The sequence below is a fragment of the Pristiophorus japonicus genome, chromosome 22 (genome assembly GCF_044704955.1).
Source record: "Pristiophorus japonicus isolate sPriJap1 chromosome 22, sPriJap1.hap1, whole genome shotgun sequence".
NCBI classification, from domain to species: domain Eukaryota; kingdom Metazoa; phylum Chordata; class Chondrichthyes; family Pristiophoridae; genus Pristiophorus; species Pristiophorus japonicus.
Genome location: NC_091998.1, coordinates 14,336,219 through 14,357,490, shown reverse-complemented (window position 1 = coordinate 14,357,490; position 21,272 = coordinate 14,336,219). Strand labels below are relative to the sequence as shown.

At 46.4% G+C, this 21,272-nt stretch overlaps 1 protein-coding gene across 1 annotated transcript; it reads left to right on the top strand.

The window, feature by feature from the left end:
• On the top strand, positions 1-19,177 carry c22h10orf53 (chromosome 22 C10orf53 homolog). The gene is made up of 3 exons (XM_070865359.1): positions 1-168; positions 2,806-2,925; positions 18,877-19,177. The coding sequence occupies exons 1-3, from the start codon at positions 75-77 to the stop codon at positions 18,939-18,941; spliced, it is 279 nt and encodes a 92-aa protein (XP_070721460.1). The 5' UTR covers positions 1-74; the 3' UTR covers positions 18,942-19,177.
• The last annotated feature ends 2,095 nt before the right edge of the window (positions 19,178-21,272 follow it).

Here is a 21,272-nt window from a genome sequence, read left to right as displayed (position 1 = left end):
GCCAGGAGAGAAGCTGGATCTGGGACGGTCGAGTGAACCCAGGAGCTGTCTGAATTAAAGGGTCGCTTGTCCTGATGCCGCAGGCTGTGCTGGTCACCATTCGCTATGGTCCCTATGAATCGTGCGGCGTGGTGGATTACAGGACCCACCGGCTGAAGGGTTTACAGGGTAAGGGGGGAGGAGGGCGGGGGGCAGAATCTCACACCTGGCAAAGCTCTGCCCACGCCAGACTTGGGGCGCTGAAAACAAGGGCGGGACAGTTGAAGGACAAACCCCCCAAAATCAAAGTGAATGATCAGTCCCCAGGTGAATACCAGCCTATTGCCAGAATATTTTCAAATACCTTTTCCAGTGGCGGAAGGTTTGGTAACCACATGGCACAGATTTAAAGGTGATTGACAAAAGAACCAGAGGCGACAATGGGAAACATTTTTTTTACACAGCCAGTTGCTATGATCTGGGATGCACTGGGGAAGTGTGGTGGAAGCAGATTCAATAGTAACTTTCAAAAGGGAACTGGATTAATACTTGAAGGGAAAATATTTGCAAGGCTATGGGGGAAAGAGAGGGGAGTGGGATTAATTGGATAGCTCTACCAAAGAGCCAGCACGGGTACAATGGGCCGACTGGCCTCCTGTGCATTACCAGTCTATGCTTCCATGATATGGCATAGACTTTATCCAAACTTTACCGGTTTCGGCAGGATTCCTACATGTGTCAAAGGTTTTGTGGAGGGGAATCTGCTCCTCAGTAAGTGAGATACGGAAATACTAAACCAATTCGCTCACAGCAAGGTCCTCCAACCAGAAATGAGATAGATGATCAGAGAATTTGTTTTAGTGATGTTGGTTGAGGGATAAATATTCGCCCGGAAACTCTGCTGTGTCATTACTAGCTAGATACTTTCTCTAATTAAGTTAGCCCTTTATTTACTGAATACTGCTGTAAGTTTAAATTTCTTTCTTTCAGGTTTATTCCCTAAACTGTTTTTGTTTGGTCTGTCAGTTCCAAATGTCTTGCACTCCAAAACATATCTCAAGACTACTGAAGCTTAAGTCATAGTTACTGTTGGGAAAAAAAAATCTTTTGTAATGGTCGGTGCATAAATTCTCTAGGCTTCAGTATCCCAGTACTTTTTTCTATTCATCTATAGCTTGTCTAACTATGGTTCCCGAGTGGTCTCCCACTTTTCATAGAAACATAGAAACATAGATGTAATTTGATGTAATTTTTACAACACAGTAAAGTTTAATTTAATGACATTTATCTGAATTCCATATTGTTGAAAGAAAGAAAGACTTGCATTTATATAGTGCCTTTCATGACCACTGGACGCTTTACAGCCAATGAAGTACTTTTGAAGTGTAATCACTGTTGGGTAATGTCGGAAACGCAGCAGCCAATTTGTGCACAGCAAGGTCCCACAAACAGCAAAGCGATAAAGGTTGAGGGATAAATATTAGCCAGGACACCGTGGATATTTCATAGAAGCATGTAAAATTCTGACGGGACTGGACAGGTTAGATGCAGGAAGAATGTTCCTGATGTTGGGCAAGTCCAGAACCAGGGGTCACAGTCTAAGGATAAGGGTTAAGCCATCTAGGGCCGAGATGAGGAGAAACATTTTCACCCAAAGAATTGTGAACCTATGGAATTCTCTACCACAGAAAGTTGTTGAGTCCAGTTCATTGGATATATTCAGAAGGGAGTTAGATGTGGCCCTTACGGCTAAAGAGATCGGGGGTATTGGAGAGAAGGCAGAAGTTGCATGATCAGCCATGGTCATATTGAATGGTGGTGCAGGCTTGAATGGCCTGCACCTGCACCTATTTTCTATGTTTCTATGTTTGCCTTTCTTCAAAATAGTGCCATGGGATCTTTTACGTCTACCTGAGAGGGCAGACGGGGCCTCGGTTTAACGTCTCATCCGAAAGGCGGCACCTCCGACAGTGCGGCACTCCCTCAGCTCTGCACTGGGGTGTCAGCCTAAATTTATGTGCTCAAGTCTCTGGAGTGGGACCCACTCAGAGGCGAGCGTGCTACCCATTGAACCACAGCTGATTTGGTGTAGGAGAACATAAGAAGGTAGAGGAGGAGAATTCTGCTTGGTAAAGAAAAATTGCGGATCATTGGCAGAGAGGATTCCTGATTATTTGGAATTTTTCTCAGAAACACACGTGTAATGGGGACAATTTTAACCTAATCCGCCCATTTTGAAATACATGGGATTGGGTGCAACGCTGGGTTTACACCTCATTCGATTTAACTCTCCACTGAAATCCATGTAGTTAGGTTAACAACACTCCCAGTAAGTTTTCAAATTTTCTGTTTTCATAGAAAGAAATTCATAGTTTAAGAGGGTGTAATACTCAGGGATCAATATTTACCAGATGATTCTGTGTGGTGTTGTTCATTCATGGTCTTGACTTTACACCATGGTTGCCAAACTTTGTTGCTCATTAGTCTCTTAAAGACACAGGGATTCCCTGTGGAGCAGTTGGGTAAAAAGGGTACTGAGGTTAATTAAAATTTAATTATTTCTTCCCTTCCAAAGTTTTCCAAGATTGGCAGCTCTCTGCCTTGTTACCTCAAAATTCACTCCAGGCTAAATCAAGATCATAAAATTGCAGTAATAATTGCTACCTTCTCTATTACTTTTTGTTTGAAGATTTTTCCATTAGAATTTGTTGGTGTTTTATACGAAGTATGATTGATCGTCTGAAGCATAATGGTTGCAGAATGACGGATTTTCTCCAAACATTTCAGTAAATCAATAGATTTAATTGGGTGTTCCCTCTTTTGAAGCTATACTAGAGTCCGATGGTCATCGGTGGATCCAAGAGCAATCTTTGGACTGGAACAGCGTAAATCTTATTGTGAAAGGAGAGTCTGTCTTCAAATGTAAATTAACAGATCTTGAATTTGGTAAGCAATTCTCAAGTTATTTTATACGTAACACCATAATGAAAAATTTAGACCAACAAAAATATACTTAGCATCTTCTATTTTCAGGGAATTAGCCAGGAGAGTTCTGGGGACTGACTGGAGTTAGATAGTAGTTCAAACAGTTGTACCTGAATTATGCAAACATGAGGTCATTGAATAAAACCATTTGTTTGGACTCTGTATTCCTCTCTCCCCTTCCCCGCAATCACTAGACGTTTCCTAGTCTAAACGTTGTGACGTATAGTTGTGGTCCTACACACCCTGTTAATATTGGGCCTGAATAGGCCTCTTGTGGTTCTCTTCAGCTTAACCTTGTCGAGACTCATCACAACATCTCCTTTCTTCATTTATGCAGTGTGATGCTACTGTTGATTAGCTTAGGGTTAGCCCAGATGTTTGACTGTTACACTTGGGCGTAAGATTTTATTTTTGCAATATTGCCAATGTGCAGTATCTAACACAAAGCGATTTTTAAAAATCCGCTTTCTTCTAGTTGTATTGTTGCCTTTGTTCCTGCCCCACATATAGCCTCCAAATCAATATGTCAAAAAAGAAAGCTTTGAGAAATATTTATTTAATGGGCAGTATCTTTGTAGGAATGATATAATTAATAGCACAAGCTTAAATCATTTTACGGCAAATCAGATTTTAGCTAAATGCCAAAGTGCCTTTCCCTCATCAATCAAGCATGGGGTTCACAATTGAAGAAGCTAAGGTCAGAGGGAACTGTCTATGTATCTTACTGCCTCAATACTTTGTCATTATAATTGAACCAAACTTTCCAAGTGGCTCCCTCTGATCAGACACTGGCTGTGTCCTTTGAGTATGGACACATTGATTTTAATTTGATGCCACAATCCTCCAGCTGCGTTTGAAGAGACAGTTAGCTCCAACAAATTAGAGAACGTGGTACATGTTGGACTGCTTCCTTGCTCTTTTTCATTTTGTTGCTTTAAGCATCAGATTACACACACCCTCAGTTATAGTAATGGCAGGATCAGGGCTTTATTAAAACTTCATACCACACAAAAAACAGTATGAAAGTTACTGAGACATACACTTCGATTCCAGTGTATGCTTCCTGCTCTTGAGACACACACTAAACATGATTCCAGTGTGTACTACATACCATGCATACTATTAATAAATCATGATACAGCAAGGATACATACACATACTAACAGAACAAACAACCAGCCATTTAACTCCCTGAAATTGCTTCATTTCCACGAGAAAACTGAAACAGAGTTATCAAGTTAACAGATTATCAGATATGGCTGAATGACTCTTACACATCCTACCACTTGAGCTTTGAGCCCAGCATGTGCTATCTCATGGACTGTGCAGAGAGCGAGGTATTCGGGTAACACGGACTTCCGCTCCCACGTTAAAAACAATCCAAAATGCTCATTTTTCAGTTCACAAGATCACAAGATAATTTGCATGACGATGTGTTTGATCTTGTGTGTCTGGTTTACCTACCCTGGCATCTCCTCATTGCAGCACCTAAATTAATCTAATATCATTTCAGTTAAATTACAGTTATTGACAAGTGGAATATCTTCCTCTTGTATGAAAAAGCTATTTTCTGTGCCATTTTACAACTGGCACATACATTGGATATACATTTTGAGAGGGATTTCTTTTGAGCATGTATGCGAAAGTTTGATATTTTCTCTCGTCCTTCTCCTTTACACTTCTCTCAGTCCCGTTCTGCATTGCTTGGCCTCTGGTCAACATCCCACAGTGAAATCACTAACTTACTATGTAGCTGCCCATTGCTTTGCCCCATAGTTGCATTATTTTCTAATCCAATCATATTTCAATGCAACAAAACCAGCTGCAGAACAAATAGCAACAATTACTCCAGAATTCACACTTCCTTCTCGTGCATTCATTGTGATTGGGATCAATTTAGATTGAACGGAATTCTGCATTGTAAGCAATTGGAAGAGTACAAAGCTCCAAATAATGTGGAAATGATCAACTATGTTCCAGAGCTGACTGACCAGGCATAATTACTCATCAGGAGGTCACAATGTAATTTGCCTGAGTGGCAAGGATTTATGGACATAGAGGCTGAGAAATCAGGGTGCGATTCGGGCGCAATGTACGCTGCATGTCCTTACTGAGGCCGATGGTACAACACGGCAAATTGGTCTCTCGACCTTACTTGTTCACACTGCAGCGGCATGAAGGAGCTCACGGTTTTGCAGGGGGGTGTGGGCTTTTGTGGAGGGTGGGGGGGGGGGGGTGTGGGTAGCAAGATCGATCAGCTGGGGTGCCGGCTGAGGAACTAAGCTGAGTCGGCGGTGGGAGGCACTCTGGAGCGGGGCGGGCGGTGACCAACAGTAGCTGCATAAAATGATGACGGCTACCAATGAGGAAAGCATTAACTTCAAGAGGGAGAGAGCGCATTTCTTCGACAGCACTTCCCAAACCCATGACCTCTACCACCCAGAAGGACAAGGGCAGCAGGCGCATGGGAGCATCACCACCTCCAAGTTACCCTCCAAGTCACACGCCATCCTGACTTGGAAATATATCGGCCGTTCCTTCATCGTCGCTGGGTCAAAATCCTGGAACTCCCTCCGTAACAGCACTGTGGGAGCACCTTCACCACACGGACTGCAGCGGATCAATAAGGCGGCTCACCACCACCTTCTCGAGGGCAATTAGGGATGGGCAATAAATGCCGGCCTTGCCAGCTATGCCCACATCCCATGAAAAAATTATCATGCATAACATGGCATATATTTTAATGCAGAGCCGGAAGGAATTAAAAAAAACTTTGTGGCAGGTTCCAAAGGTCCCTTTAAGGACCACCGACCGGTTAGGCCACGAGTAGACCAGGTACTCCTGAATGCAGTAGGCCCGATGCCTGGTGCATTCAGGGCAAGCCAATTTCTGGTCAGGGTCCTAATACAGAAGTTAGGCCCCTTAGTAGCACATTCAAGGGGCCTAACTGGTGTTTTGGGTGAGGGAACTGTCTATGTATCTTACTGCCTCAATACTTTGTCATTATAATTGAACCAAACTTTCCAAGTGGCTCCCTCTGATCAGACACTGGCTGTGTCCTTTGAGTATGGACACATTGATTTTAATTTGATGCCACAATCCTCCAGCTGCGTTTGAAGAGACAGTTAGCTCCAACAAATTAGAGAACGTGGTACATGTTGGACTGCTTCCTTGCTCTTTTTCATTTTGTTGCTTTAAGCATCAGATTACACACACCCTCAGTTATAGTAATGGCAGGATCAGGGCTTTATTAAAACTTCATACCACACAAAAAACAGTATGAAAGTTACTGAGACATACTGCGCCCGAACAAATATGGCCTCGGCTCTGTTTCTGACGCTATTCGGCCGCAGACGATTGGCCTCCTAAATTGACCAAATTACACCTATTTCCTGCCAAAATACAGTCGTAGCGAGATCCAATTTCACTCCGAGAGATTTTCCATTAAAATAAAGACAGGTGCTTACATTTACCTGCTGCAGAGCCTCTTGCTGAGTAAACTAGAGATGATCCAAAACTCGGCTGCCCATGTCCTAACTCGCACCAACTCACCCATCACCCCTGTGCTCGCTGACCTGCATTGGCTCCTGGTTAAGGAACGCCTCGATTTCAAAATTCCCATCCTTGTTTTCAAATCCCTCCATGGGCTTGCCCCTCCCTAACTCTGTAATCTCCTCCAGCCCCACAACCCCCAGAGATGTCTGCGCTCCTCTAATTCTGCCCTCTTGAGCATCCCTGATTATAATCGCTCAACCATTGGTGGCCGTGTCTTCTGTTACCTAGGCCCCAAGCTCTGGAACTCCCTCCCTAAACCTCTCTGCCCCTCTACCTCTCTTTCCTTCTTCAAGGTGCTCCTTAAAACCTGCCTCTTTGACCAAGCACCTGTCCTAATTCCTCCTTATGCGGCTCGGTGTCAAATTTTATATCTCATAAAGCTCCTGTGAAGCGCCTTGGGATGTTTCGCTACGTTAAAGGCGCTGAACAAATACAAGTTGTTGTTGTTAATATCTAAAGAGGATTAGTGAGGTAAAGTAGCAGGATCCTGTGAACACATATAACTAACCATAAATTCACAGTCCAGCAGCCACATGGTCACAGGCTTCACAGGTGTCTGAACCACCCTTACTGATGAAACTATCTCCATATACAGTTACATAAAGTAATATATTATCATTTTCCTGTTCATGGCTGTCTCAACGGGGTACAAGTCAAGGATTAAGCGGGTAACCTTGGTCTCCAAGAAGTCATCCATTCATTCTTCCTGGGGCTTCAAATAATGGTAGAAACATATAAGATTCTGACTGGACTGGACAGGCTAGATGCGGGAAGAATGTTCCCGATGTTGGGGAAGTCCAGAACCAGGGGCCACAGTCTTAGGATAAGGGGCAGGCTATTTAGGACTGAGATGAGGAGAAACTTCTTCACTCAGAGAGTTTTTAACCTGTGGAATTCCCTGCCGCAGAGAGTTGTTGATGCCAGTTCATTGGATATATTCAAGAGGGAGTTAGATATGGCCCTTACGGCTAAAGGGATTAAGGGGTATGGACAGAAAGCAGGAAAGGGGTACTGAAGGAATGATCAGCCATGATCTTATTGAATGGTGGTGCAGGCTCGAAGGGCCGAATGGCCTACTCCTGCACCTATTTTCTATGTTTCTATATTTCTATGGTAGGCTATAGATTGACATAAAAGGACTGCTACCAGAGAGGAGACCCTAACATGCACAATATGGCCACATATCTGCTGAGTGTCAGCCGACTCAACACGGACCAAATCTGGGGCCGCTCTGGGGCCACTCTTGTTTGTGTGCCTCAGTTCCACATTGACTGATTCCTTGGGGCACATCAAGAGCTTCAACATCATTTTGGCTCTATTTTTGGATGCTTATTCTATTGAAACTGAGGATTTTATAAAGAGACCTGTTTGACAGAATTACTAATTCTGATGATTTGAGCTGAATCGATACCAGGAAAGACAGTCATTAACCCTCAGTGATTGTCGTTCCAACTACATATGTATTTTCAGTTCCCTTACACGGTCAGGTTCAGTGGCAGGCCCTTAATAACACTGAAAGCTCTCATTGTCTAGAACAAAAATACTGAAATAATTAACACAGATAAATAGCACAAATTGAACAGATAAATATCTAACGCGCTGATAATGTAGTCCATGTGTGTATGGCCACAATAATACCCTACATTTTGGGCCATCTTATGACATAGTGGAATTGAAGGATTCCTTTGTGCTTCGCACTGCTTTCCAGAGGTGTAACATTAATGCTTCATGGGTTCTTTGCTTAAGAATTAATAGCAACACATTGCTATTAAGAACTAGTTGGTTTATTAACAAAGGCTTAACAATCACACTACATATTACCAGTTCATCCACTAGGCTCACAACTGCATACCTCATCTTGGATGACCTGGACCCAACTGACTGGGGTTTTATTGAGTCTTGTGAACATCACGTGACTGGCTAAGCCACTCACAATGCAACAGCTCTACAAACCTGTGAGCATGCTCACAGGCGCATACATTGCAAGAGGGAATTGCCATAGCAACAAATGCATCAGCGATGTGCATGTGTGCTGAAGTTTGGCAGATATGGCTGAGATCTCCCACAGCTCCTGAGGAGTATAAAATCTCAATGGGGCTGTTACCACTCACTGAGCTGTCCCTGGCTTGGAAGTGATTCCCAGGTCTGACTTCTGGAGTTTGAAGAGGTTTGTGATGTCATCCTGCAGGAATCACAATCTGTACATGCAGGTGTATTTGACATGTCCTGCTATGAGAGTCTGGCCCTGTACACCTTGATGAAGATGCAAGAATGGATCTTAATTGAGTGTGTAAGGTGAAAATGCACCCGTCTGTCATGCCTCGTCCTCATTGTCCACAGCATGCAAATACACAGTGATGCTAAACGAATACCCATATAGGCAGCACTCCATGTAGTACCCCAGGGCAACAGCCAGATACAACTTCAAGATGTCAACAGTAAGTTAGTTTCTGACGAAACATAATAGCAAAGGAACACAGCAAATAACAGTGAAAGAAGTTACTTTTGTAACTAAAACAGGATGAAAAACACACAACACCTACTTGGACCAAGTCACTTTAAACAGTAATACCCAACTTGAAGGAAGGATCAACCCTTGCAGTAACCATTTTATATTGCACCAAGCACCTGTAGTTCAGGCACCCCAGAGACATTACGGGGCACAGTCCGATTGCCACATTTTTCAGCCCCTTAATGAGTCCAGGGCACAAAGTATTGGAAGTAATTCCGGTACATTATGACGCACACTGACTGCGCGTAAAGGGATGAGCGGTCCTCGCCATCTCTCAGTGCTGGGCACCCCGTTCAATATGCAGCAGTGTTACAGATGCCAAAGGTTGATGATAATTCTTTGCAACAATTTTTAAATACGTGCTTGATTGCAAGACTCAATCTCTAATACTTGAAAACAATGCATCTTTGTTATGTATTGTCCATGCATATTAAATGTATAGTTACAATGGTGCGCCACAAGGGGCACTGTGGTGGGAGTCCCGAAAGTACCTGCGAGACAGAGTATAAAAGGCTGCCCACCATACGTGAGGGGCACTCTGGAGTTACACAATAAAGGACCAAGGTCAGAGCAGTTACTACACCAGCAGACTGTGTGGAGTCAGTGATTTGAGTGCTACATACATCACAAATTGGCGAAGAGGACACGGACGAGCTCTTCACGCAACCATGGCTACTTTGGGCATGCTAAAGGATTTCACAGAGGGTAATGACTGGGATGCCTTTACGGAAAGGCTCAAGTATTATTTTATAGCAAACAGCCTGACAGGGAACACGAACGCACTGATAGAGATGCGTAAAGCGATATTGCTGTCCAGTTGTGGAGAGGAGGTTTACTGTCTCGTCAGGGATTTGCTGACACCCGCGAGCGCCAAGGACAAGTCATATGAGCATCTGATTGAACTCATTCGGAACCAACTGAAACCAAAGGAGAGCATCCTCACGGCCAGGCATAAATTCTACCACCACTGCAGACCTGAGGGCCAGGATGTCACAAAATATGCTGCGGACATCAGGAGACTTGCGGCGCCGTGCGATTTTGGCACCCACCTTAACATTGCAAGACGTCTTTGTTATGGGGAGTGGCCATGAGGATCTCCTTCACAAGCTGCTATCTACTGAACCTACAGACAGCCTGCAGCAGGCCATCATCATCAGCCAGGCATTTATGACCTCGACTTGCAGCACCAAGCAGATGATCTACACGATCTCGAACCCGGCAGGTACTATTCACTGGATAGTGCCCATCACGGACAAAACTGCAGAACGTGGCTCTGCCCAGGGCAGAGAGCACGGACCTCAGGGTCCTGGAACTCAGAGTCTGCCGAGGGGGGCTAATCGAGTAGCACCATGCTGGCGGGAAGAAGCCATGGGGCTCACCGGTGCAGGTTTGCGGAGTATACATGCAATACCTGCCACACGAAAGGCCACCTTCAGCGTATGTGCAAAAGAAACACGACTCACCGTGTGGCTGAGGAGATGGAGATGATCTGCTGTCCAGTGAGGAGCATTGCGATTTGGCTCGACGGGCATCCCAGCCCCAGGTAGAAGAAGATGATGCGTTTGGACTGTATACTTGTGCTGATGATTCGGCCCCAGTGATTATGGAAGTCAAGATTAACGGAGTCCCAGTGAGTATGGAAGTGGACACGGGGTCAGGTCAGTCACTGATGAGTCAGGAAACTTTTGATAAACTGTGGATCAACCCAGCTGCACGACCCAAGCTGGTCCCGGTCACGGCGAAGCTGTGCACCTACACCAAGGAACTGATACCTGTTCTTGGCAGAGCGGATGTGCAGGTATCTCACGGGGGCGAGATGCACGGTTTACCTTTGTGGATCATTGCAGGCGATGGGCCGACGCTACTCGGCAGGAGATGGATGGGGAAGGTCCGTGGGAGCTGGGAAGACATCATTCCTCCACAGACCGCTGTCCCCCGTGTTCACAGGCAGAGTAGGCCTCCACCTTCAGATCGGATGGCAGCGAAGGAAGCGTGTGTGGGGTTGGGCAGAGCAGCGGTGGCCGACGACTCTCCCTGCAAAGTCTGAGAGTGAGAAAGAGGCGCTGGAACCAGCAGCAGCGCCGACCGAGCTGGAGAAGAGAGAAGGGCTTCGACGGACTGCTCCAGCAGGCACTGTCGGCCCGCAGGCAGAGGCGGCCATTCGCGGGGCTTGCAGCGGGAGGAGCGGTGAATCGGCAGTTTCGGGAGTGGGACTCGCTCGGTGACGTGGTGAGGGCCGGTGCTCCGAGGAGCGGGGCTCGTCCAGGATTGGCTGCGGCAGTGAGGAGGTCGGCTCCGGAGGACGTGTGTGTGTGTGTGTGGCGGCTCCAGGGCAAAAAGGTCAGCTGCGTGGGGTGCTCCGGAGGATACGGCGGTGCGGGGGCCGGTGCGTTGTGGCTCCCGGGTGCAACGCACCGGCCCTGCACCGCCGAGAGAGAGGGAGAGCAGGCAGCAGCACAGCAAGTTCAAGATGGCGCAGAGCCTCGTGGCAGCAGAGTTCTGCAGAGAGAGGCAGGCAGGCACCAGCAGAGCACCTAAAATGGTGGCGCCCAGTAGAAACCTCGTGGGAAAAGCAAAATGGCGTCTTAAAAGGGAAATGTACCCAGGAGTCTTAAAGGGGCCTTACACCGTTGGCGGTCCCTACAAAGAGACTTTTGTAAGGGCAAGAGTGAGTCAAAATGATTACTGTGATTTGTATGATGACGTGATTTATGACAAGAGTTAATATTTTGATGCTAAAATGATTACTGTGATTAAAATGGTTGATATGATTGGTGAAAAGAGTTAATATCACAATGTACAGTTAAAAGGGTTAATGGATCTGTGACTAACATGACTAATGGATTAATGCGATTTCTGATTTTATGTGATTTATGCAATTGTTCCAGCGGCTGCAGACAAGCCGCAAAGGCAACTATTTTCTGAGAACAGAGGCAATGCACTAGTTGCCATACCCTGTCTCAGTGCAGCCCATTACCTCAGGCAAAAAAGGGCAGTATGCTGCCACCATACACCATTCAGTGGAGCTGGGATTCAATAACTGTTCAGTGTACCTGCAACCTTTTGATATAACTCTTCAACGCATCTATATGTAACATACAAATGTACTGTCTATGTGTACCTGCTTTCTACTGGAGATTATGTTTGTGTACTTGTATCACCCATGTAAGGACTGCAAATAACACATGATTGCACCGGATCGCAAGCATAATCTCTACATGGGAGGTGGGGGGGGAAGAGGGAAATGGATGGTCATAGACTCACACTCATAAATCAACCAGGACGAACAAGGCTGAGGTTACCGGCAATTTGCTTTTGGAATTGGGGGGGGGAGGTGGTGGAGAGTGAGATGTTATGTATTGTCCATGTATATTAAATGTATAGTTATAGTTACAATGGTGCGCCACAAGGGGCACTGTGGTGGGAGACCCGAAAGTACCTGCGAGACAGAGTATAAAAGGCTGCCCACCACACCTGAGGGGGCACTCTGGAGTTACACAATAAAGGACCAAGGTCACAGCAGTTACTACAACACCAGACTGTGTGGAGTCAGTGATTTGAGTGCATACATACATTACAATCTTGATGGAGAATTGCGTGGGTTCTTTTCCCCATCTGTTTACAACCACACAGCACAATGCCATAAATTGCATCAAAAGTACTGTGCACCATTTGTAGATGGTGAGAAACAGTTTTCCTCCCTTTGCCCAAAAGATTTGCCAATCACTTTCATGATGACACTGCCTCTGAAGTTTCACTGTCAAATTATTTGTAAGTGTTTCACTGTAATTAGTTCTCCATTTTTTGTCAATGAAGGAACCTTGCAGTTACAGATGATCCCAACTGAGTGATTGTCACTCAAATCCACCTAACGCAATTGGCTGGAGATTTGTCAGCTCACAGCTGGCAGAGTGCAGGGATGTGCAGCGGTGGAGTTACTCTCCTTAGGGAAAAAATACTGAACTTATCCCATTTCTAGGTCAAGCAATTTCTAAGAGCTGGAAGTTAATCCCAATGGGCGCCATGTGTTGCGATAGCTTGGATCTTTTTTTGGCTGCCTGCTCGATTCATCCCATTATTTATGACTTCCTAATTCAGTCTACTCCTGATAAATCAAATGTGCTTTTTTGCATTAAAAAATGGAAATCATCCAGTAATTTGAACTAAGTAATGTGGATTACATAGCAAAGTAGCACAAAAGCAAAATACTGTGGATGCTGGAAATCTTCAATAAAAAATTAAATGCTGGAAATCTCAGCGGGTCAGGCAGCATCTGTGGAGAGAGAAACAGAGTTAACGTTTCAGGTCGATGTCAGAACTGGCAGAGACAGTTACTGAGGAAAGAAATGTGGCTGTGTAAGCGAGTCTTGGCAGATACTGGATCAAACACAAGAAGGGAAACCGAAAGCAAAGAAGATGAATAAGGTGAAAGAGACAATCGGAAATCCTGTCCAAGGGAAGAGCAAAACTTCTTCAAGGTGGGTATTCCTAGAAGAGAAGTGGCAGTGAATTAAATACTAATACAAAAGCAAAATACTGCGTGTAGTGTCTCTGCACTGTACTATAAAGTCACACGAGGCATGTACTGCAAACAAGGTCACTACATGACCTGCACCTTTATTCCCAGGACCAAGGAGTGCTGAGCCTGCGTGGAACCTCCCTTTAAGTACCTGGCTGACCAGGTGAGGAGTGTCTCCCACAAGTTCACCCCCTGTGGTCAAGGTGTGTATTTCACAGTTGTATACAGTGTACAGTGATGTTACATATTGGTTACAGTTATATGAAGGTTACAAACATGTCATCACCTCCCCCCTAATGTCTTTGGGTCAAAGATTGAGTCTTTCAGGCAGTCAAAATTCTCTCTTGGAGCGCCGCAGTTGTGGCTCTGGTGGTTGAACCGTGGCATGCGTCTCTGTCGCCTGAGTTGGTTCCGGCTTGTCCGGGCTGGCCGCAGGGACTGTGCATGCTGCTGAATATCCTTGTTGCTCGTTCACTGGCAGTGGTGTGGTTGACATCCCATGGTCTTCTTCAAGTTCCTCAGTGTCCATGCTGAACCTTTTCTTTACCTGGTCCAGATGTTTGCGGCATATCTGCCCATTGTTTAGTCTGACCGCTATGACCCTATTCCCCTCTTTGCCTATTACAGTACCCTCAAGCCACTTGGGTCCCTATGCGTGATTGAGAACGAATACAGGGTCACTGATTTCTATGCATCTCCCCACTGAGTTGCGATCATGGCACTCGATTTGGGACTGGCGCTTGCCCTCAACATGTCCGACAGAGCAGGATGAATGAGGGACAGCCACGTTTTAAGTGTGCGTTTCATGAGTAGTTCCGGGGGCGGGACTCCCGTGAGCAAATGCGGGCGGGACCTGTAGGCCAGCAGGAGGCACGATAGGCGGTACTGAAGAGAGGGTCCTTGGATACGGAGCATGCCCCGTTTTATGATTTGAACCGCACGTTCAGCCTGGCCATTTGAAGCCGGCTTGAACGGCGCTGTCCTGACGTGTTTGATACCATTACCCGACATAAACTCCTGGAATTCATAGCTAGTAAAACACGGGCCATTGTCGCGAACTAGGATGTCTGGCAAGCTGTGGGTCGCGAATACTGTGCGCAGACTCTCCACAGTGGTGAATGTCGTGCACGAATTCAACATGATGCACTCGATCCATTTAGAATATGCATCGACAACAATCAGGAACTTTTTTCCCATAAATGGGCCCGCGTAGTCTACATGAATGCGTGACCATGGCTTGGTGGGCCAGGGCCACGGGCTGAGGGGGGCCTCCCTGGGGGCATTTCCCAGCTGAGCACACGTCGTGCACCTGCGAACACAGTGTTCCAGGTCTGAGTCAATTCCCGGCCACCATACATGTGACCAGGCAATGGCCTTCATTAGCACGATGCCTGGGTGCTCGCTGTGGAGTTCCCTGATGAAAGCTTCCCTTCCTTTCTGGGGCATGACTACCCGGCTGCCCCATAGTAGGCAGTTGGCTTGGATGGAGAGCTCGTCCATCCGTCTGTGGAACGGTCTGACCTCCTCGGGGCACGCTTGTTCTGCAGGTGTCCAATCTCCAGTCAGGACACATTTCTTTATCAGGGATAGGAGGGGATCTCTCTTGGTGCAGATTTTGATCTGGCGGGCTGTGATGGGGGAGCCTGCGGTGTCGAAAGCCTCAACGGCCATGACCATCTCCGCGCTTTGCTCCGACGACCCCTCAGTGGTCGCCAGCGGGAGCCTGCTGAGCGCATCAGCGCAATTTTCGGTGCCTGGCCGGTGCCGTATGGTGCAATCATACGCAGCCAGCGTGAGAGCCCATCGCTGTATGCGAGCTGACGCATTGGCATTGACAGCTTTGCTGTCGGACAACAGGGATGTTAACGGCTTGTGATCCGTTTCTAACTCGAACCTTCTGCCAAAAAGGTACTGGTGCATCTTTTTTACCCCATAGACACATGCGAGTGCTTCCTTTTCAACCATCTCATATCCCCGTTCTGCCTGGGAGAGCGACCTGCAGGAATAAGCCACAGGTTGAAGTTGGCCCTCATCATTAATCTGCTGCAAAACACACCCAACCCCATAGGATGATGCATCACACGTTAAAACCAGTTTCTTACAGGGTTTGTACAAGGTCAACAGTTTATTAGAACAAAGCAGGTTCCCAGCCCGTTTGAAAGCCCGTTCTTGACAGTCCCCACCAAAACCATTCGCAACCCTTACGCAAGAGCACGTGTAGTGGCTCCAACAATGTACTTAAGTTCGGCAGAAAGTTCCCGAAGTAGTTTAAGAGTCCCAGGAATAACAGCAACTCCGATGTGTTGCCGGGCTGGGGAGCACAACGGATCGCCTCCGTTTTGGATTCGGTAGGCCAGATCCCGTCTGCGGCAACCATCCTGCCCAAAAGCTCGACCTCTGGGGCCAAAAACACACACTTGGACTTCTTTAGTCGCAAGCCTACTCGATCCAGTCAACGTAGCACCTCCTCCAGGTTGCAGAGGTGTTCCTCGGTGTCTCGACCCGTGATTAGGATGTCATCTTGAAATACGATTGTGCCAGGAATGGATTTGAGCAGGCTTTCCATGCTCCTCTGGAAGATAGTGGCCGCTGAACGAATGCCAAACAGACACCTGTTGTAAACAAATAGCCCCTTGTGTGTAGTGATGGTGGTTGGTAGCTTGGATTCTTCGGTCAGTTCCTGGGTCATGTAGGCTGAAGTGAGGTCCAATTTGGTGAACAGCTTGCCACCTGCCAGCGTGGTAAAATGGTCCTCCGCTCTCGGAAGCAGGTATTGGTCCTGCAGTGACACTCGGTTGATGGTGGCCTTGTAGTCGCCACAAATCCTGACCAAGCCATCCGCTTTAAGGACAGGGACGATGGGGCTTTCCCAGTCACTGAATTCAACAGGCGATATTATGTCTTCTCTTTGCAGCCTGTCCAACTCACTCTCAATTTTCTCACGCATCACATATGGAACAGTTCTGGCTTTGTGGTGCACTGGTCTGGCGTCCGGGGTGATGCGTATCACTACTTTGGTGCCCTTGAAAGTCCCAACCCCAGCTTGAAATAGTGATTCGAATTTCTGTAGGACCTGTGAGCCTGAGCTTCGCTCCACAGATGAAATGGCGTGCACATCCCCCCATTTCCAGTTCATCTCGGCTAGCCAGCTCCATCCCCAAAAGCACGGGACCATTCCCCGGGACAATCCAGAGTGGCAGCCGGTTCTCTGATCCATTATGTGTGACCACCAAATTTGCACTACCGAGCACTGGGATGATCTCTTTGGTGTACGTTCATAATTGCCTTTCAATGCATTCTAGTTTGGGTCTGCTAGCTTTGAGTGGCTATAGTCTTTCGAATTGTTGGACACTCATAAGTGACTGGCTAGCTCCTGTGTCCAGCTCCATGCATACCGGGATGCCATTGAATAGAACTTTCATCATCATAGGTGGCATTTTAGTGTATGAGCTGTGGATGTCTGCCACGTGAACCCGCTGGACTTCAGTGTCCATGGCTGTACCCCAAGCATCCAACTGCCTTGCAGACTCTTCTGCCTCGTAAACTAACCTCGCTACGGGTTTTCTGCACATTCTGACCAAATGTCCCTTGAAATTTCAGCTTCTGCAGATAAATTGTTGAACCCTGCAAGTTTTCGCAGTGTGTCTGCCACCACACCTCCAGCATGAGCTGAGATTGTTGTGGACAAAGGGACTGTTACCAGGCATTCCTCTCTGATTGTCTCTTTGATTACTCCTGATCACTCTGTTGCTGTGTGTCAATGGTCCCATCCCGGGACACATTGTCCCTTGTGATGGTGTGAATTGCCGATCCTCCTGCCATTGTCTCTGTTGCTGTCCCACCCTGGAATCTGTTGCTGCCTGGGCGGTGTCGAATTGCCCTTGCCTGCCTGCCTGGGCGGTGTCGAATTGCCCTTGCCTGCCTGCGGGGTCCTGTGTCGCTTTTACAACATTAACTCCCTGGATCATCGCCACGTTGGAACCAGGGCTGCGTGCATAAATTATCTTGGTCTCCTCTTCCCCTGCCAAGAAGGTCTGAGCTATCAAAGCTGCCCTTTCCAAAGTCAAGTCCTTGGTCTCAATAAGCTTCCTGAAAATCCCAGCATGACCAATGCCCTCAATGAAGAAATCCCTTAACATCTCCGCCCTGCAGGCATCTGTGAACTTACAGAGGCTGGCCAAACGCCGAAGGTCCGCAACGAAGTCCGGTATGCTGTGTCCCTCCCGACGTCTGTGTGAATAGAATCGGTGTCGGGTCATGTGTACGCTGCTCGCCGGTTTGAGGTGCTCACCGATCAGTTTACTGAGCTCCTCAAAGGTTTTGTCCGCCGGCTTCTCAGGTGCGAGCAGGTCTTTCATCAGCACTTATGACTTAGGTCCACACGCCGAAGATGCGTCAGTAGATGCGCCCTTCGCTTGTCGGCTGCTGCATCTCCCAGCCAGTCCTTCGTGACAAAGCTCTGCTGGAGCCTCTCAATGAAATCGTCCCAGTCCTCACCAACACAGTACCTTTCATCTGTGCTACCGGTGGCCATTCTCGTGAGTTGTTGATTCCCGTTTCCCATCGCCAAATGTAGTGTCTCTGCACTGTACTATAAAGTCACACGAGGCATGTACTGCAGACAAGGTCACTACATGACCTGCACCTTTATTCCCAGGACCAAGGAGTGCTGAGCCTGCGTGGAATCTCCCTTTAAGTACCTGGCTGACCAGGTGAGGAGTGTCTCCCACAAGTTCACCCCCTGTGGTCAAGGTGTGTACAGTGTACAGTGTTGTTACATATTGATTACAGTTATGAGAAGGTTACAAACATGACATTGCGGATGCTGGAATCTGAAATAAAAACAGAAAATGCTGGAAATCTCAGCGGGTCAGGCAGCATCTGTGGAGAGAAACAGAGTTAACATTTCAGGTCGATGACCCTTCGTCAGAACTGTGCAAAATCATGAAAGGTGTTGATACAGTGGACACAGAGAAAGTGTTTGTACTTGTGGGGAAAAGAAAAACTAGAGGCCATCAATATAAGATAGTCACCAAGAAATCAAATAGAGAATTCAGAAGAAACTTCTTTACCCAGAGAGTGGTGAGAATGTGGAACCACAGGGAGGGGTTGAGGCGAATAGTATCGATACATTTAAGGGGAGGCTAGACAAGCATATGAGGGAGAAGGGAATAGAGGGTTATGCTGATAGTGTTAGATGAGGAAAGACGGGAGGAGGCTCAAGTGGAGCATAAATGCTGGCATGGGCTGGTTGGGCCGAATGGCCTGTTTCTGTGCCATATATCCTGTGTAGTTTGTACACTACTTTTTCTTGTTTTATTTTTAGGAGGTGATGGGAAACTGGACCACCTTTGCAAGGATGCATTGAAAGCAGTGAAACACGCCTACTGACCAGTTGACAAATTGCACTGTGGTTTATATCCTCCCTTCCCTTCCTGACAGAGATGAAATGTCGCTTCTTGTCGTCCCACTCCCTGGTCTCATTTTCTGATTTCTGCTGATGGCATGGACTCTTCTCCAGGGATTAGCAGTATGTTGCAGCTTTCCACAGCTGAGCCTAATTTAATAGCTGTGCGTTTTATTGTTTAGAAAGTTTAATAGAATTAAATAAAATCATTTCATGCGTATACTATGGTCACATTATTCTTCTTGCTCCTCAGTGAAATTGCACCTGTGCATTCGCAAATAAAATATGAAGCCATCGGCTGTTTCTTTGGCTTTAACAACAACAACTTGCATTTATATAGCTCCATTAACAAATTAAACGCCCCCAAGGACCCTCACAGGAGCGTAATCGAACAAGATTTGACACCAAACCATATAAAGAGATATTAGGACAGGGGACCCAAAAGCTTAGTCAAAGAGGTTTCAAGGAGCATCTTAAAGGAGGAGAGAGCGGCGGAGAGGCTTAAGGAGGAAATTCCAGAGACTAGCGCTGGGTGGCTGAAGGCATGGTCAACAATGGTTGGAACAATATATGATTGCACCGCGGAAAGAGAAAACATGGAGTGTCAGTGAAATGAAAAGGATAATCAACACAGCACAACAACATGTTTCCGACTTTCCACAGGGAAGATATTCTCTCAGTTCAAAAGCTTTGAAAGGCTGGGGACATGGGCTGTGTTAGCCATAGATCTGAGGCTTCTTGTGGCTACCGTATTATGAAGCATTTGCATAGACAGCGAGAACATCTGCTTTTACTGTAGGGAATGGAAGAGGAGCTGAAGCATTGCAGTTTGCAAAAAAACATAATCCCACCTCAATCCTTATGTATTGTGATGGAGTTAACATGTAGTTAAGTTGCTCATAGTGTGACAAGACCTGGCTCATTGAATATTTCCTCGTTCAGCTGAATAATTTATTGGAAATTAATCGGAGGAATTGGAAATTCAAAGTGGGAGGAAAATTTGCAGGGTGACAGGGAAAGAGCAGATGAATGGGACTAGCTGAAGCGCTCTTGTAGAGAGCAGGCATGGGCTCGACAAGCCAAATGGCCTCCTTCTATACTATAACCATTCTATGACAGTGGTCTAACACTCTCGGGCACTTCTAAAAGGACTCCTGAGGGTGGATACCACGCTGACTTCGAGCTAACTCTCTTGGGTAGTTCAAGAAAAGACACATATAGTTAAGGGATGTGGGTGTCACTAGCAAGTCCAGCATTTATTGCCCATTCCTAATTGCCCTTGAGAAGGTGGTGATGAAGCAACTTCTTGAACTGCCATTCTTTGTAGCAGCTTGCTAGGCCATTAGGTAACAGCAACAGATTTCCTTCCCTAAAGGACATTAGTGAACCAGATGGGTTTTTAACAACAAGCCAGTAGTTTCATGGTCACCACTACTGATACTAGCTTTTTATTCCAGATTTATTTAACTTTCCCAGTTGTTGCAGTGGGATTTGAACTCCGAACTCCAAATCATTAGTCGAGGCCTTTGGATTACTAACCCAGTAACATAACCACTATGCTACCGTTCCCATGAGACAAGAGAGCTGTTCACGCACATCAGCCATCTGTCCAATTGGGTCCAGTATCAGCTACTTGGCACGGTCATATGTTTTTGCTGTATAACTAGTGTGTTATATTCCGTTCTGAACTCCAACTAAACACAATATACCCACCATATTGGTTGTACTCGATCATGATCTTATTGAATGGCGGAGCAGGCTCGAGGGGCTAGATGGCCTACTCCTGTTCCTAATTCCTATGATTATTTGAAAGACCAGCAATAATTTAATCTCTACATGAGGTAACTCTCATTTTGGTCAAAGGCGCAGCCTCAATCATGTTGTTGGGGAGGGTTTAAACTAATAGGACAGAGGGATGGGAACCTATGCAGGGAGACAGAGGGAAGTAAAATGAGGTCAGAAGCAAAAGGTAGAAAGGAGAAAAGGAAAATTGAAGAGCAGAAAAATCAAAGACAAAGATCAAAAAGGGCCACATTGCAGCATAATTCTAAAAGGACAAAGAGTGTTAAAAAAAACAAGCCTGAAGGCTCTCTGTCTCAATGCGAGGAGCATTCGTAATAAGGTGGATGAATTAACTGCGCAGATAGCAGTTAACGGGTATGATGTAATTGGGATTACGGAGACATGGCTCCAGGGTGACCAAGGCTGGGAACTCAACATCCAGGGGTATTCAATACTCAGGAAAGATAGACAGAAAGGAAAAGGAGGTGGGGTAGCGTTGCTGGTTAAATAGGAGATTAACGCAATAGTAAGGA

Excerpts from the sequence above, each read along its gene's own strand:
- c22h10orf53 (XM_070865359.1), top strand. The coding sequence starts at position 75 with ATGCCGCAGGCTGTGCTGGTCACCATTCGCTATGGTCCCTATGAATCG. Across the intron at positions 169-2,805 it reads CCGGCTGAAGGGTTTACAGG|CTATACTAGAGTCCGATGGT; the intron begins GTAAGGGGGGAG and ends CCTCTTTTGAAG. Across the intron at positions 2,926-18,876 it reads ATTAACAGATCTTGAATTTG|GAGGTGATGGGAAACTGGAC; the intron begins GTAAGCAATTCT and ends TTTTATTTTTAG.